Consider the following 17,065-nt stretch of genomic DNA (forward strand, 5'->3'; position numbering starts at 1 on the left):
GTGTCCCCATGTCCCCCCCGTGTCCCCACCATGTCCCTGGGGTGTCCTCATGTCCTTTCCCACGTCCCCTGCGTGTCCCCGTGTCCCGCGTGTCCCCCCCATGTCCCCTCCCCGCTGTCCCCTGAGTGTCCCCATGTCCCCCCCGTGTCCCCATGTCCCCCCCGTGTGACGCCAGGGCCCCTTCCTGCGGGGTGACGTGGTGGCGCTGCGGTGACACTGTGGGGACATCGCTGTGGGGACATCGCTGTGGGGACATCGGTGTGGGGACATCGGGGACAGAGCGGGGGGGGAGGGGAATAGAACTCCACAAACCCCCTCTGGAGGGGCGGCTCCGCCCCCACGCGAGCCCCGCCCCCCACGTGTGACCCCCCCCATGTGACCCCCCCCATGTGACCCCCCACGTGTGACCCCCCATGTGTGACCCCCCACGTGTGACCCCCCACGTGTGACCCCCCATGTGTGACCCCCCCACGTGTGACCCCCCCACGTGTGAACCCCCATGTGTGACCCCCCCATGTGTGACCCCCCCATGTGTGACCCCCCCACGTGTGACCCCCCACGTGTGACCCCCCCATGTGTGACCATCCCACGTGTGACCCCCCCACGTGTGAACCCCCCCACGTGTGACCCCCCATGTGTGACCCCCCCCACGTGTGACCCCCCACGTGTGACCCCCCCCACGTGTGACCCCCCATGTGTGACCCCCCCACGTGTGACCCCCCCACGTGTGACCCCCCCACGTGTGACCCCCCCATATGTGACCCCCCCACGTGTGACCCCCATGTGTGACCCCCCCACGTGTGACCCCCCCACGTGTGACCCCCCCACGTGTGACCCCCCCATATGTGACCCCCCCACGTGTGACCCCCCCATGTGTGACCCCCCCACGTGTGACCCCCATGTGTGACCCCTACGAGTGACCACCCACGTGTGACCCCCCCCATGTATGACCCCCACGTGTGACCCCCCCCCTGTATGACCCCCATGTGTGTCCCCCCCCGTATGACACCCACGTGTGACCCCCCCACGTGTGACCCCCCACGTGTGAACCCCCCACGTGTGACCCCCCAAGTGTGACCATCCCACGTGTGACCCCCCACATGTGACCCCCCACGTGTGACCCCCCCACGTGTGACCCCCCCCACGTGTGACCCCCCATGTGTGACCACCCATGTGTGACCCCCCCACGTGTGACCCCCCACATGTGACCCCCCCCATGTGTGACCCCCCCACGGGTGACCCCCCCCATGTGTGACCCCCCACATGTGACCCCCCCACATGTGACCCCCCCCACGTGTGACCCCCCCCACGTGTGACCCCCCAGGTGTGACCCCCCCACGTGTGACCCCCCCATGTGTGAACCCCCATGTGTCACTCCCCCCACGTGTGACCCCCCACGTGTGACCCCCCCCCACGTGTGACCCCCCCACATGTGACCCCCCCACGCGAGACCACCCCGTACGAGAGCCCCCCCACGCGTGACCCCCCCCCACGCCCCCCCACTCCCCCTCCCGAGACCCCCCCACGCCCCCCCCACGTGTGACATCACCCCACGACCCCCCCCCCCACGCGACCCCCACCCCCCCCACGCCCCCCCCCCACGATTCCCCCCACGCGTGACCCCCCCCACGGGAGACCCTCCCCCACTCGAGATTTTTCCACGCGAGATTTTACCACACCCACGCGAGATTTTCCCAGGCGAGATTTTTCCCACGCGTGTTTTTTCCACGCGTGTTTTTCCACGCGATTTTTTTCCACGCGAGATTTTTCCACGCGTGTTTTTTCCACGCGAGATTTTTCCACGCGAGATTTTTCCACGCGTGTTTTTTTCCACGCGAGATTTTTCCACGCGAGATTTTTCCACGCGAGATTTTTCCACGCGTGTTTTTTCCACGCGAGATTTTTCCACGCGAGATTTTTCCACGCGTGTTTTTTCCACGCGTGTTTTTTCCACGCGAGATTTTTCCACGCGAGATTTTCCACGCGAGATTTTTCCACGCGTGTTTTTTCCACGCGTGATTTTTCCACGCGAGATTTTTTCACGCGTGTTTTTTCCACGCGAGATTTTTCCACGCGTGTTTTTTCCACGCGAGATTTTTCCACGCGAGTTTTTTCCACGCGAGTTTTTTCCACGCGAGATTTTTCCACGCGAGATTTTTCCACGCGAGTTTTTTCCACGCGAGATTTTCCACGCGAGATTTTTTACAAGCGAGATTTTTTTCTCGCGAGATTTTCCACGCGAGATTTTTTACAAACGAAATTTTTTTCTCGCGAGATTTTCCACGCGAGATTTTTTACAAGCGAGATTTTTTTCTCGCGAGATTTTCCACGCGAGATTTTTTACAAGCGAGATTTTTTACAAGCGAGATTTTCCACGCGAGATTTTTTACAAGCGAGATTTTTTTCTCGCGAGATTTTCCACGCGAGATTTTTTACAAACGAAATTTTTTTCTCGCGAGATTTTCCACGCGAGATTTTTTACAAGCGAGATTTTTTTCTCGCGAGATTTTCCACGCGAGATTTTTTACAAACGAGATTTTTTTCTCGCGAGATTTTCCACCCGAGATTTTTTACAAGCGAGATTTTCCACGCGAGATTTTTTACAAACGAAATTTTTTTCCACGCGAGATTTTTCCACGCGAGACTTTTTACAAGCGAGATTTTTTTCTCGCGAGATTTTCCACGCTCCCCCCCACGCGATTCTCCCCCCCCCACGCGATCCCCCACCCGCCACGAGCCCCCCTCCCCACGGGAGACCCCCCCCCAAGCGTGAACCCCCCCACGTGACCCCCCCACCCCCACACGACCCCTCCCCCCCACACCCCCCCCACCCACGCGTGACCCCCCCACGCTCCCCCCCACGCGACCCCCCACTCCCCCTCCACGACCCCCCCCACGCTCCCCCCCCCGCGACCCCCCCACTCCCCCTCCACGACCCCCCCCCACGCTCCCCCCCCACGCTCCCCCCCCTTCGACCCCCCCCACTCCCCCCCACTCCCCCCGCCGCGACCCCCCTCCACGCGACCCCCCCCGCGACCCCCCCACGACCCCCCCCACTCCCCCTCCACGACCCCCCCCACACTCCCCTCCCCACGACCCCCCCCACGCTCCCCTCCCCACGACCCCCCCACACTTCCCCCACGCTCCCCCCCCCACGCTCCCCCCCCGCGACCCCCCCACGCTTCCCCCCACTCCCCCCACCACGCTCCCCCCCCCACGACCCCCCCACTCCCCCCCCACGCTCCCCCCCCACGACCCCCCCCACGACCCCCCCACTCCCCCCCCACGCGACCCCCCACGCGACCCCCCACTCCCCCTCCCACCACCCCCCCCACGCTCCCCCCCCACGCTCCCCCCGCAACCCCCTCCCCACGATCCCCCCCACCCCCCCACCCCCCCCGCTTTTTTTTTAATTAATTTTTCCCCTTTATTTCCCTTTTATTTTAAAATTAATTCTCCCCCCAGCACCATTTTTTTTCCCGTTTTAAAATTAATTTTTTCCCCTTTTCTGCCTTTTTTCTCTTTCGAAAAAATTAATTTTCCCCCTAGCACCTTTTATTTTAAAATTAATTTTCCCCCCCAACACCTTTATTTTCCCTTTTTTAAATTAATTTTTTCCCCTGGCCCCCATTTTTCCCTTTTATCCTTTTTTTAATTAATTTTTTTTCCCTTTTTCCCTTTTAAATTAATTTTCCCCCCGGCGCCTTTTTTCCCTTTTTTAAAAATTAATTTCTCCCCCTACTTCCCTTTTATTTTAAAATCAATTTTCCCCCCAGCACCATTTTGTTCTTTTTTTAAAAAAATTATTTTTTTCTCCCTTACCCCATTTTTCCCTTTTTACTTTTTTATTAATTATTTCCACTTTTTCCCTTTTACTTTTTAATTAATTTTCTCCCCCAGCACCATTTTTCCCTTTTTTTTTAAATTTTTTTTTCCCCGGCACCTTTTTTCCCTTCTTTTCTTTTTTTTTTAAATTAATTTTTTCCCCTGGCGCCTTTTTTCCCCTTATTTCCCTTTTTTTAAAATTAATTTTTTCCCCTTTTTCCCTTTTATTTTTAAATTAATTTCCCCCCCCAGCACCTTTTTTTAAAATTAATTCTTTCATTCTTTCCCCTTTTTCCCTCTTTTTCCTTTTATTTTTTTAAAATTAATTTTCCCCCCCGACACCTTTTTTCCTTTTTTTTTTTTTAATTGATTTTTCCCCCTTTTTCCCCCTTTTTCCTTTTATTTTTTTAAAATTAAATTTCCCCCCCAACAACTTTTTTTTCCCTTTTTTCCCCCTTTCTTTAAAATAAATTTTTTCCCCCAGCACCATTTTTTCCCCTTTTTAAAATTAACTTTTTCCCCCGGCGCCGTTTTTTTCCCTTTTTCCCATTTTTTTTGCCCAAACTTGGCCATGGCGGGGGCGCGCTGGAGGAGTCAAAGGAGAGGAATTTCCTCAGGAACCCAAAATCGCCGCTTTTCCACCCAAAATAGCAGCGATTATTCAGCGTGGGGGCGGGGACGCGTCTGGGACAAAGGGGGGGGGACACGGGGACACCCCCGGTGACGTCACCGTGGGGGGAGGCGGGACCACCCCCAAAATTTCTGTGAAAATCCGGAATTATCTAAAAAAAAAAATCGGAATTATCCAAAATCGCCCCAAAAATTCAGAACCTAAAAAAAAAAAAAAAAAAAAAAAAAAAAAATTAAAAAAATCAGATTCTCCCCCCCCAAAATTTCTGTAAAAATCCAGAATTATAGAAAAAACCAGAATTATCCCAAAAATTCAGAATTAGCCGAAAATCGCCCCAAAAATTCAGAACCTCCAAAAATAAAATAAAATTAAAATAATCAGACACCCCAAAATTCCCCTAAAAAATCCAGAATTAGCCCAAAAATCCAGAATTAGCCCAAAATCGCCCCAAAAATTCAGAACCTCCAAAAATAAAATAAAATTAAAATAATCAGACATCCCAAAATTCCCCTAAAAAATCCAGAATTAACCCAAAAATCCAGAATTAGCCCAAAATCACCCCAAAAATTCAGAACCTAAAAAAATAAAATAAAATTTAAAAATCAGACATCCCAAAATTCCCCTAAAAATCCAGGATTAGCCCAAAATCGCCCCAAAAATTCAGAACCTCCAAAAAACAAAATAAAAAAATCAGACACCACAAAATTTCCCTAAAAATCCAGAATTAGCCCAAAATCACCCCAAAAATTCAGAACCTCCAAAAAACAAAATAAAAAAATCAGACACCACAAAATTTCCCTAAAAATACAGAATTATCGCCAAAATGCAGATTTATTAAAAAAAAAAAAATCAGATTCGCACCCCAAATTCCTCCAAAAGTCCAGAATCCCCCTGACCAGCACCCAAAAATCCCCCTGGGACCCCCCCAAATTCACCCAGGACCCCAAAATTTCCCCAAAATCCCCAAAATCCCCCCTCGGGACCCCCAAATTCCCACCCAGGACCCAAAATTCCCCCCCCGGGACCCCCCAAACCCCTTCAGGGACCCCCCAAAATCCCCACTCAGGACCCCCAAATCCCTTCCCAGGACCCCAAAATCCCCCTCAGGACCCCCCAAATTCACCCAGTACCCCCAAATTTCCCCCAAATCCTCTCAAGGACCCCAAATTCCCCCCGGGTCACCCCAAAATCCCCTCCCAGGACCCCCAAATCCCTTCAGGGACCCCTCAAACTCCTCCCAGGACCCCAAAATCCCCTCCCAGGACCCCAAATTCCCCCCGCGTCACCCCAAACTCCACCCAGGACCCCTCAAATCCTCCTCGGGACCCCCCAAACCCCTTCAGGGACCCCCCAAATCCTCTCCCAGGACCCAAAATCCCCACCCAGGACCCCCCAAAATCCCCCCGGGACCCCCCAAACCCCTTCAGGGACCCCCCAAACCTCCCCCACGACCCCAAAATCCCCCCTGGGACGCCCCAAAACCTCACCCAAGACCCCAAATTCCCCCCGGGTCACCCCAAAATCCCCCTCAAGGACCCCCCAAACCCCATCCAGGACCCCAAAATCCGCCCCGGGACCCCAAAATCCCCCCTGGGACCCCCCAAAACCCCACCCAGGACCCCAAATCCCCCCCGGGACCCCCCAAACTCCACCCAGGACCCCCCAAACCCCCACCCAGGACTCCAGATCCCCCCCGCCCCCCCGGGCTGACTCATTTTGGGGTGACTCAGCCGGGTCTGGGCTCCTTCCTGCGGGGTCCCCGGGGACAGGGGAGGGGGTGTCGCATCCAACTCATCCTAAATTCCCAAATTCCTGGTGATTCACCCCAAAAACGGGACAGGAATAATCCCCAAAAGGTCACTGCACCTCAAAAATGAAGGGATTCAACCCAAATCCATACGGATTCACCCCAAAAACGGGACAGGAATAATCCCCAAAAGGTCACTGCACCTCAAAAATGAAGGGATTCACCCCAAATCCTCACGGATTCACCCCAAAAACGGGACAGGAATAACCCCAAAAGGTCATTGCGCCTCCAAAATGAAGAGATTCATCCCAAAAATCCGCAAGGATTCACCCCAAAAACTTCCACAGGCACAAATTCACTGGGATTTATCCCAAAATCCGCATGGATTCACCTCAAAGCTTCACTGAATCCCAAAAATTAAGGGATTTATCCCAAATCCACACGGATTCACCCCCAAATCCATCCGGATTCACCCCAAAAACGGGACAGGAATAACCCCAAAAGGTCACTGCGCCCCAAAAGTGAAGGGATTCATTCCAAATCCTCATGGATTCACCCCAAAAACTTCCACAGGCACAAATCCGCTGGGATTTATCCCAAAAAACTGCACGGATTCACCCCAAATTCACACGAATTCACCCCAAAATCCTCATGGATTCACCCCAAAGCCTCGCTGCACCCCAAAAATGAAGGGATTCATCCCAAATCCATACGGATTCACCCCCAAATCCGCGTGGATTCACCCAAAATCCGCACGGGTCCACCTCAAAAATCCCCTGGATTCACCCCAAAGCCTCGCTACACCCCAAAAATGAAGGGATTCATCCCAAAATCCATCCGGGTCCACCCCAAATCCGTCCGGATTCACCCCAAAAATGAAAGGATTCACCTCAAAAACTTCCACAGACACAAATTCACTGGGATTTATCCTAAAAACTGCTCGGATCCACCCCAAAAACTGCACAGATCCCCCCTAAATCTGCATGGATTCACCCCAAAATCCACATGGATTCACCCCAAAGCTTCACTGCATCCCAAAAATGGAGGGATTCACCCCAAAAACCGCACGGATCCATCCCAAATCCATCCTGATTCACCCCAAAATCCGCATGGATCACCCCAAAGCTTCACTGCACCCCAAAAATGAAGGGATTTATCCCAAATCCATCCGGATTCACCCCAAAAATCCTCATGGATTCACCCCAAAGCTTCACTGCATCCCAAAAATGGAGGGATTCACCCCAAAAACCGCACGGATCCATCCCAAATCCATCCTGATTCACCCCAAAATCCGCATGGATCACCCCAAAGCTTCACTGCACCCCAAAAATGAAGGGATTTATCCCAAAGCTCCATGGATCCACCCCAAATCCAGCTGGATTCACCCCAAAAACTCCCACAGGCACGAATTCACCCGGATTTATCCTAAAAACTGCACGGATTCATCCCAAATCCACACGAATTCACCCCAAAATCCCCACGGATTGACCTCAAATCCTCGCTGCACCCCAAAAATGAAGGGATCCACCCCAAATCCACACGGATTCACCCCAAAAATCCCCAGGATTCACCCCAAAGCCTCGCTGCACCCCAAAAATGAAGGGATTCACCCCAAAATCGTCATGGATTCACCCCAAATCCACACGGATTCACCCCAAAACCTGCACCAGACCCCAAACCTGTCCCCCTCCCCAGCGCTGTCACCCCACAGGGGTGTCCCCAAATCCCGTGACCCCAATCCTGTGTCCCCAAATCCCGTGTCCCCACATCCCGTGTCCCTTCTGTGTCCCCATCCCGTGTCCCCAAATCCCGTGTCCCTTCTGTGTCCCCAAATCCCGTGTCCCCATATCCCGTGTCCCCAAATCCCGTGCCCCCAATCCCGTGTCCCTTCTGTGTCCCCAAATCCCATATCCCACGTCCCCAAATCCCGTGTCCTACATTGCAAATCCCTCGTCAAATGTCCCTTTGTCCCCTGTTCCACGTCCTGACCCCGTGCCCCACATCCGTGTCCCATCACGTCCTTGTCCCCTGTCCCATGTCCCTGTCCCCTGTCCCACGCCCTGACCCCGTGCCCCACATCCGTGCCCCATGTCCCCCCCAGTTCCCATGTCCCCAACCCCTGTCCCATGTCCCCCAACCGCGTCCCACCCTGTCCCTTGTCCTCACCCCACATTCCCGTCCCCTGTCCCACGTCCTGACCCTTGTCCCCTGTCCCCTGTCCTCACCCAATGTTCCCATCCCATGTCCTTTGTCCCCTGTCCCCATCCCGTGTCCCTTGTCCTCAACTCATGCCCCACCTCCCCATCCCCTGTCCCACCATGTCCCTTGTCCCCTGTCCCTGTCCCTATCCCTGTCCCTCTCCCTGTCCCTTTGTCCCCTGTCCCTGTCCTTGTCCCCTGTCCCTGTCCCTGTCCCTGTCCCTTTCCCTGTCCCTGTCCCCTTGTCCCCTGTCCCTTTCCCTGTCCCTGTCCCTGTCCCTGTCCCCTTGTCCCCTGTCCCTGTCCCTTTCCCTGTCCCTGTCTTTGTCACCTGTCCCCTTCCCTGTCCCTGTCCCTGTCCCCTTGTCCCCTGCCCCATCCCTTGTCCCTGTCCCTGTCCCCGTGCCCCCATTGGCACCCGCACGTGGCCTTGGGCACACCCAACCCCGCCCTTGGTGACATCAGGACGCGCCCTTGGGGACACCAGGATGTGCCCCGAGGAATCTCCTGGATCTCGGGGCTTGGCACCAGCTGGCACCAGAGTGACACCAGGGTGACACCGGTGTCCCTTGCCGTGACATGTGCCGGGAAAAGGGCGGTGGCACCTGTCAGCGCATTCCTGCCACCTGCGGCTTCGCTTTCGTCCCCTCCCACCCCTTTTATTGTGACCAAAGGTCCCCTCCAGGTGTCTCCCGTGTCCCCATTCCCGCCGCGCTCGCGCTTGGGGACAGATCCTCGTGGCCACCTCTGTCCCCCTGCTCTGCCATGGGGGGACGGCGCCTGTGGGGCAGTCGGGCCCTGCTCTGCCTCTGCGTCCTGCTCTTCATCACAGGTGGGACCTGGGGACCCTGGGGACCCCCTCCTCATCCCTGGTGGCCCTGGTGGCACCTGGGGATTCCTGTCCCCAGCCCTGGTGTCCCTGGTGACATCTGGGGATTCCCGTCCCCATCCCTGGTGGCCCTGGTGGCACCTGGGGATTCCTGTCCCCAGCCCTGGTGGCCCTGGTGACATCTGGGGATTCCCTGTCCAGCCCTGGTGGCCCTGGGGATTCCCCTCCCCAGCCCTGGTGGCACCTGGGGACCCCCTCCCCAACCCTGGTGGCCCTGGGGATCCTGGGGATTCCCTGCCCAGTCCTGGTGGCCCTGATGGCCCCTGGGGATTCCTGTCCCCAGCCCTGATGGCCCTGTTGACACTGGGGCCCCCTCCCCAGCCCTGGTGGCCCTGGTGGCCCTGGGCAGCCCCTCCCCAACCCTGGTGGCCCTGGTGACATCTGGGGATTCCCATCCCCATCCTCAGCCTGGGTGGCACCTGGGGATTCCCGTCCCCAGTCCTGGTGGCCCTGGTGGCCCTGGGCAGCCCCTCCCCAGCCCTGGTGGCACTGGTGACATCTGGGGTTTCCCTGTCCAGCCCTGATGGCTCTGGTGGCACTGGGGATTCCCCTCCTCATCCCTGGTGGCCCTGGTGGCACCTGGGCAGCCCCTCCCCAGCCCTGGTGGCCCTGGTGGCACCTGGGGATTCCCGTCCCCAGCCCTGGTGGCCCTGGTGGCCCTGGGAATCCCCTCCTCAGCCCTGGTGGCACCTGGGGACTCTCTCCCCAATCCTGGTGGCCCTGGTGGCACCTGGGGACCCCTGCTCCAGCCCTGGTGGCCCTGGTGGCACCTGGGGACCCCCTTCTCCCACCCCACGGCGGAACCGCGAGTTTGGCAATGGGGTGGGACCGGGATTGTCCCAACAGTGTGGGGTGGGCAGCAAACAACAAATTGGGGTCTTGGGGGGGTTCAGGGGGTCCTTGGGGGGTTCAGGGGATCCTTGGGGGGTTCAGGGGATCCTTGGGGGGGTCCAGGGGGTCTTTGGGGCCCAACTTGTGGGTTCAGGACCCATTTGGGATCTTGGGACTGTCTTGAGGGAAATGTTGTGGGTGGGGGTTTTTGGGGGGGTTCAGGAATCTTTGGGGGTGTTCAGGGGTCTTTGGGGGGGTTCAGGGGTCTTTGAAGGGGATTCAGGGGTCTTTAGGGTGTCCCAGGGGTCTTTGGGACCCAACTGGGGGTCTTGAGGGTCTTGGGAGTCTTGGCGGAATTTTTGGAGAACCAAGGTCGTGTTTTGGGGGGGATGTTGAGGGTTGGGGTCTTTGGGGGGAGGTTCAGGGGTCTTTGGGGTGTCCAGGGGATTTTTGGGAGTCCAGGGGTCTTTGGGGGAGGGTCCAGGGGACTTTGGGACCCAACTGGTGGGTTCAGGATCCATTTGGGGTTTTGGGATTGGCTTTGGAGAACCAAAGTCGTGTTTTGGGGGGGATGTTGTGGATGGGGATTTTTTTGGGGGATCCAGGGTTTTTTGGGGGTGTCCTTGGGGGGTTTTGAGGGTCTTTGGGGTGGATTTAGGGCTCTTTAGGTGGTCAGTGGATTTTGGGGTCACAGAGCTTTGGGATCCCGCTGGGACCCAACTGGGAATCCTTGGGGAATCTCTGAAGAACCAAGGTTGGGTTTTTTGAGGGGATGTTGGTGGGTGAGGGTCTTTGGGGACCCAGGGTGGGTTTGAGGAGGGGGTTCAGGGGTCTTAGGGGTGGATTTAGGGTTCTTTAAAGTGGTCAGTGAATCCTTGGGGTCACAAGGCTTGGGGATCCCACTGGGACCCAACTGGGAATCCTTGGGACCCAACTGGGAATCCTTGGGGAATCTCTGAAGAAGGAAGGTCGGGTTTTTTGGTAGTATGTTGGTGGGTGAGGGTCTTTGGGGATCCAAGGGAGATTTGAGGAGGGGGTTCAGTGGATTTTGGGTTTTGGGATCCAATGGCGGGGTGTTGTGACCCGGTTGAGGATCGTTGGGATCCTTGGGGCGTTATTGGAAAAACAAGGGTGGGGATTGGGGGGGATGTGGGTCAGTTGTGGGTGGGGGGCTCTGAGGGGGTGGGGGTCTCTATGGGGGTCTCTGTCCTTGGGGCTGTGCAGGATTTCGTGGCCCAGGGGGGTTGGGAGGTGTCGGTGGCGTCGGCTAGGGCAGGTCGGTGACCTGTGGGAGATGGTGGCGTGGCCACCAGCAGGGGCGTGTCCATTGCCATTACTGGCCTAACGTGGCCACCTCTGCTCCAGCAGGGAAGGCAACCGTGGCAGACAACACGGAGATCTCAGGTGAAGGCAACAACACGACCACCTCCCCCACGACCACCACAACCACCACGACCACCACAACCACGACGACCACGACCACCTCCCCCACGACCCCTACAACCAAAACGACCACCTCCCCCACGACCCCCATGACCACCTCCCCCACGACCCCTACGACCCCTACGACCACAACGACCACAACGACCACCTCCCCCACGACCCCTACGACCACCTCCCCCACGACCACAACGACCACAACGACCACCTCCCCTACGACCACAACGACCACCTCCCCCACGACCACAATGACCACAACGACCACCACGACCACCACGACCCCCACGACCACAACGACCACCTCCCCCACGACCACAATGAACACCTCCCCCACGACCCCCACGACCACCTCCCCCACAACCCCCACGACCACAATGACCACCTCCCCCACGACCCCCACAACCACCTCCCCCACGACCCCTACGACCACAATGACCACCTCCCCCACGACCCCTACGACCATAATGACCACCTCCCCCACGACCCCTACGACCACCTCCCCCACAACCCCTACGACCACAATGATCACCTCCCCCACGACCCCTACGACCACCTCCCCCACGACCCCTATGACCACCTCCCCCACGACCCCTACGACCACAATGACCACCTCCCCCACGACCCCTACGACCACAACAACCACCTCCTCCACGACCCCTACGACCACCTCCCCCACGACCCCTACGACCACAATGACCACCTCCCCTACGACCCCTACGACCACCTCCCCCATGACCCCTACAACCACAATGACCACCTCCCCCACGACCCCTACGACCACAATGACCACCTCCTCCACGACCCCTACGACCACCTCCCCCACGACCCCTACGACCACAGTGACCACCTCCCCCACGACCCCTACGACCACAATGACCACCTCCCCTACGACCCCTACGACCACCTCCCCCACGACCCCTACGACCACAATGACCACCTCCCCCACGACCCCTACGACCACAATGACCACCTCCCCCACGACCCCTACGACAACCATGACCACCTCCCCCACGACCCCTACAACCACAATGACCACCTCCCCCACGACCCCTACGACCACCTCCCCCACAACCCCTACGACCACAATGACCACCTCCCCCACGACCCCTACGACCACAATGACCACCTCCCCCACGACCCCTACAACCACAGTGACCACCTCCCCCACGACCCCTACGACCACAATGACCACCTCCCCCACGACCCCTACGACCACAATGACCACCTCCCCCACGACCCCTACGACCACCATGACCACCTCCCCCACGACCCCTACGACCACCATGACCACCTCCCCCACGACCCCTACGACCACAATGACCACCTCCCCCACGACCCCTACGACCCCTACGACCACCTCCCCCACGACCCCTACGACCACAATGACCACCTCCCCCACGACCCCTACGACCACAATGACCACCTCCCCCACGACCCCTACGACCACCTCCCCCACGACCCCTACGACCACAATGACCACCTCCCCCACGACCCCTACGACCACCTCCCCCACGACCCCTACGACCACAATGACCACCTCCCCCACGACCCCTACGACCACAATGACCACCTCCCCCACGACCCCTACGACCCCTACGACCACCTCCCCCACGACCCCTACGACCACAATGACCACCTCCCCCACGACCCCTACGACCACCTCCCCCACGACCCCTACGACCACAATGACCACCTCCCCCACGACCCCTACGACCACAATGACCACCTCCCCCACGACCCCTACGACCACCTCCCCCACGACCGCTACGACCACAATGACCACCTCCCCCACGACCCCTACGACCACAATGACCACCTCCCCCACGACCCCTACGACCACAATGACCACCTCCCCCACGACCCCTACGACCACAATGACCACCTCCCCCACGACCCCTACGACCACAATGACCACCTCCCCCACGACCCCTACGACCACCTCCCCCACGACTCCTACGACCACAATGACCACCTCCCCCACGACCCCTACGACCACAATGACCACCTCCCCCACGACCCCTACGACCACAATGACCACCTCCCCCACGACCCCTACGACCACCTCCCCCACGACCCCTACGACCACCATGACCACCTCCCCCACGACCCCTACGACCACCATGACCACCTCCCCCACGACCCCTACGACCACAATGACCACCTCCCCCACGACCCCTACGACCACAATGACCACCTCCCCTACGACCCCTACGACCACCTCCCCCACGACCCCTACGACCACAATGACCACCTCCCCCACGACCCCTACGACCACAATGACCACCTCCCCCACGACCCCTACGACCACCTCCCCCACGACCCCTACGACCACAATGACCACCTCCCCCACGACCCCTACGACCACCTCCCCCACGACCCCTACGACCACAATGACCACCTCCCCCACGACCCCTACGACCACCTCCCCCACGACCCCTACGACCACAATGACCACCTCCCCCACGACCCCTACGACCACAATGACCACCTCCCCCACGACCCCTACGACCACAATGACCACCTCCCCCACGACCCCTACGACCCCTACGACCACCTCCCCCACGACCCCTACGACCACAATGACCACCTCCCCCACGACCCCTACGACCACCTCCCCCACGACCCCTACGACCACAATGACCACCTCCCCCACGACCCCTACGACCACAATGACCACCTCCCCCACGACCCCTACGACCACCTCCCCCACGACCGCTACGACCACAATGACCACCTCCCCCACGACCCCTACGACCACAATGACCACCTCCCCCACGACCCCTACGACCACAATGACCACCTCCCCCACGACCCCTACGACCACAATGACCACCTCCCCCACGACCCCTACGACCACAATGACCACCTCCCCCACGACCCCTACGACCACCTCCCCCACGACTCCTACGACCACAATGACCACCTCCCCCACGACCCCTACGACCACAATGACCACCTCCCCCACGACCCCTACGACCACAATGACCACCTCCCCCACGACCCCTACGACCACAATGACCACCTCCCCCACGACCCCTACGACCACCTCCCCCACGACCCCTACGACCACAATGACCACCTCCCCCACGACCCCTACGACCACCTCCCCCACGACCCCTACGACCACAATGACCACCTCCCCCACAACCCCTACGACCACCTCCCCCACGACCCCTACGACCACCATGACCCCCCCGACCACCACGACCCCCACAAGCCCCACGACTACCACGACCACCATGACCACCACGACCATTGACCCTGTGACCACCTCGACCCCCATCGCCACAACCACCTCAACTGTCCCCACTACCACCGTGGCCATCACCACCAGCACAGACCCAACAAGTGAGTCTCCCTCCCTGGTGGCCCTCCATGGCCACGTCCCTTCTCCCTGACCTCTCCCCCATGCTCTCCAGGCGGCTCCTGGGCTTTCTGTGTCACAGCACCTGTGTCCTTGGCTCCCTCTTCCAGATCCATGCTTGAACGGTGGCACGTGGGAGAATGGCAAGTGCTCGTGTGTCGGGGGCTTCCAAGGTGACCGCTGCCAAGACCTCGTCTGCAAAAATAATGGCACCTGGGACAATGGCGTCTGCCAGTGCACCCCAGATTTCGAAGGGCCCACGTGTGAGGCCCCCAAGAACAGCGTGGAGATCAAAAACGGTATGGAGCTGCCCCGTGGTGCCGTGGGGTGGCCACCAGGCCTGGGCTACGAGTGGTCAGCTGGGGGTTGGGGCTTCTGTGAGGGTGTGGCTTGGGAATGGGGTCACCATGGAGGGACTGGGACCAGCTCAGAGGGTGCAGCCAGGGGACGAGGCCACCAATGGGGCCACCATGGAGGGATTGAACCCAGGATGAGTTTGGGTCACCACAGAGGGACCAGCCAAGAAATGGGGTCACCCTGGGGAGACTGACCTGGGATTGGGGCCACCATGGTGGGTCCAAGCTATCCAAGGCCAGCAGGGGTGGGGTGGGGACACCCGGGTCCTCTCCTTATGGGGTCTCCTCTGCTTGACCAAGTGACGGTGAACACGACGGTGGAGATGGAGGCCAAAATCGACGAGAAATTTGATGACAATCTCAAAGATCCATCCTCAGAATATTACAAGAACTTTGTGGAAAGGTTCCAGAACCAGGTCAGGGCTCAGCGATGCCAGGGGTGACCCTGGGGACAGCCCCTTGAGGGGCATGGGGACCGCGATGGAGGCTTGGATCTCTTCTCTTTGTCTTCCAGATGAAGAAGATTTATGGGAATATCACGGGCTACCAAGGTGTGGAGATCAGAAGCCTGAGGTGAGTCCTCACCGGTGGCCCAGGTAGGGTCCTGCCCCTCTCCAGTGCTCCTGTGGGGTGGTTTGGGGTGAAGGAACCCATGGGGGTCACTTTGAGGTGATTCCCTTCAAGTTTGGAGCATCCAAAGCCGCACTGTGTCCATAGGGCTCCTCTAGGACGGTCCAGCCCCGCGTAACCGTGGTGTCCCTCCATACTGGGCATCCCATACTGGTCCCAGTTTGGTCCAGAGCCAAACTCTGCCCTTTCTTCTTGCAGCAAGGGCAGCATCGTGGTGAACTACACGGTCATCGTGACTGTCCCTGTCACCACCAAGGTCAACGAGACGATGAAGAACATCTCAGACAACCTCGTCACTGCTTTGAAAAGCCAAAGGGAATGTGACGAGAACTGCACAGGGAGCAACTGTGAGTGACCCCGGGGTCAGCACAGCTGGACTCGGCCAGCTTGGGGTCCTGGCTGGTCCTGGTCGGCCTCGGGGTTGCCCACCAACCCGTCCTCTCTCCACGCCAGGTTCTTTCTGCTTCAACCCCGACGCCACCAAAATCAATGTGCCACAGGTGGTAGTAAGTAAGTGAAGCCCATGGGGGGTTTTGGGTGTTCCCAAAAACCTGAGCACCCCCAAACCTGAGTTCCCCACCCACAGATGTGTGCCAGTCCTACATCCAGAATGACTTCCGAGAGTTCTACATGGATCTACCGACCGAGGACGGCGTCCTCTGCATCACGCGCTGCGACACTCGCCACTCCGACTGCCTGAAGTGTAGCTCCTACGGCAGCTGCTCCTTGAGCAGGGCGGGGCCCTACTGCGAGTAAGGACCCGCCTCCCAAAATGGGTGGTGTCCCCCCTCCCCAAATCCCACGGCTCTCGTGGTCAGGATCGCCGCGATCTGCCCGCCATCGTGACCCTCGTGGTGATGTCACGACTGTGAGCACCCCACTCCTGTGATCCCCGTGACCATGATGACCCCGTCAACGTGACACTGTGACCACCATGACCATAACAACCCCACTGCCATGGCCACCATGACCACCATGACAATCCCACCACTGTGACCCCCATGACCATGACGATCCCACCACCATGACCACCATGACGACCCCATCAATGTGACCACCATGGCCACCATGACCACCATGACAATCCCACCACTGTGACCCCCATGACAATGATGACCCCATCAATGTGACCACCATGACCACCATGACCACCA

General features: G+C 58.3%; 1 protein-coding gene across 1 annotated transcript; it reads left to right on the forward strand.

Moving 5' to 3' along the window:
* The first annotated feature begins 12,025 nt into the window (after positions 1–12,025).
* LOC117009888 (mucin-2-like) lies at positions 12,026–16,667 on the forward strand. Its single transcript, XM_033084241.1, has 7 exons — positions 12,026–14,909; positions 15,036–15,224; positions 15,582–15,697; positions 15,796–15,854; positions 16,110–16,258; positions 16,365–16,421; positions 16,498–16,667. Exons 1-7 carry the CDS (start codon positions 12,026–12,028, stop codon positions 16,665–16,667), a joined length of 3,624 nt encoding a protein of 1,207 aa, XP_032940132.1.
* Positions 16,668–17,065: the final 398 nt, after the last annotated feature.

Source organism: Catharus ustulatus, chromosome 37, assembly GCF_009819885.2.
Source record: "Catharus ustulatus isolate bCatUst1 chromosome 37, bCatUst1.pri.v2, whole genome shotgun sequence".
Taxonomy (NCBI): domain Eukaryota; kingdom Metazoa; phylum Chordata; class Aves; order Passeriformes; family Turdidae; genus Catharus; species Catharus ustulatus.

Bases quoted from the DNA above. Each gene is read 5' to 3' on its own strand.
- LOC117009888 (XM_033084241.1), top strand. From the start codon at position 12,026: ATGACCACCTCCCCCACGACCCCTACGACCACCTCCCCCACAACCCCT. The intron at 14,910-15,035 runs GTGAGTCTCCCT...TCCCTCTTCCAG, and splicing joins CACCAGCACAGACCCAACAA to ATCCATGCTTGAACGGTGGC. The intron at 15,855-16,109 runs GTGAGTCCTCAC...TTCTTCTTGCAG, and splicing joins GTGGAGATCAGAAGCCTGAG to CAAGGGCAGCATCGTGGTGA.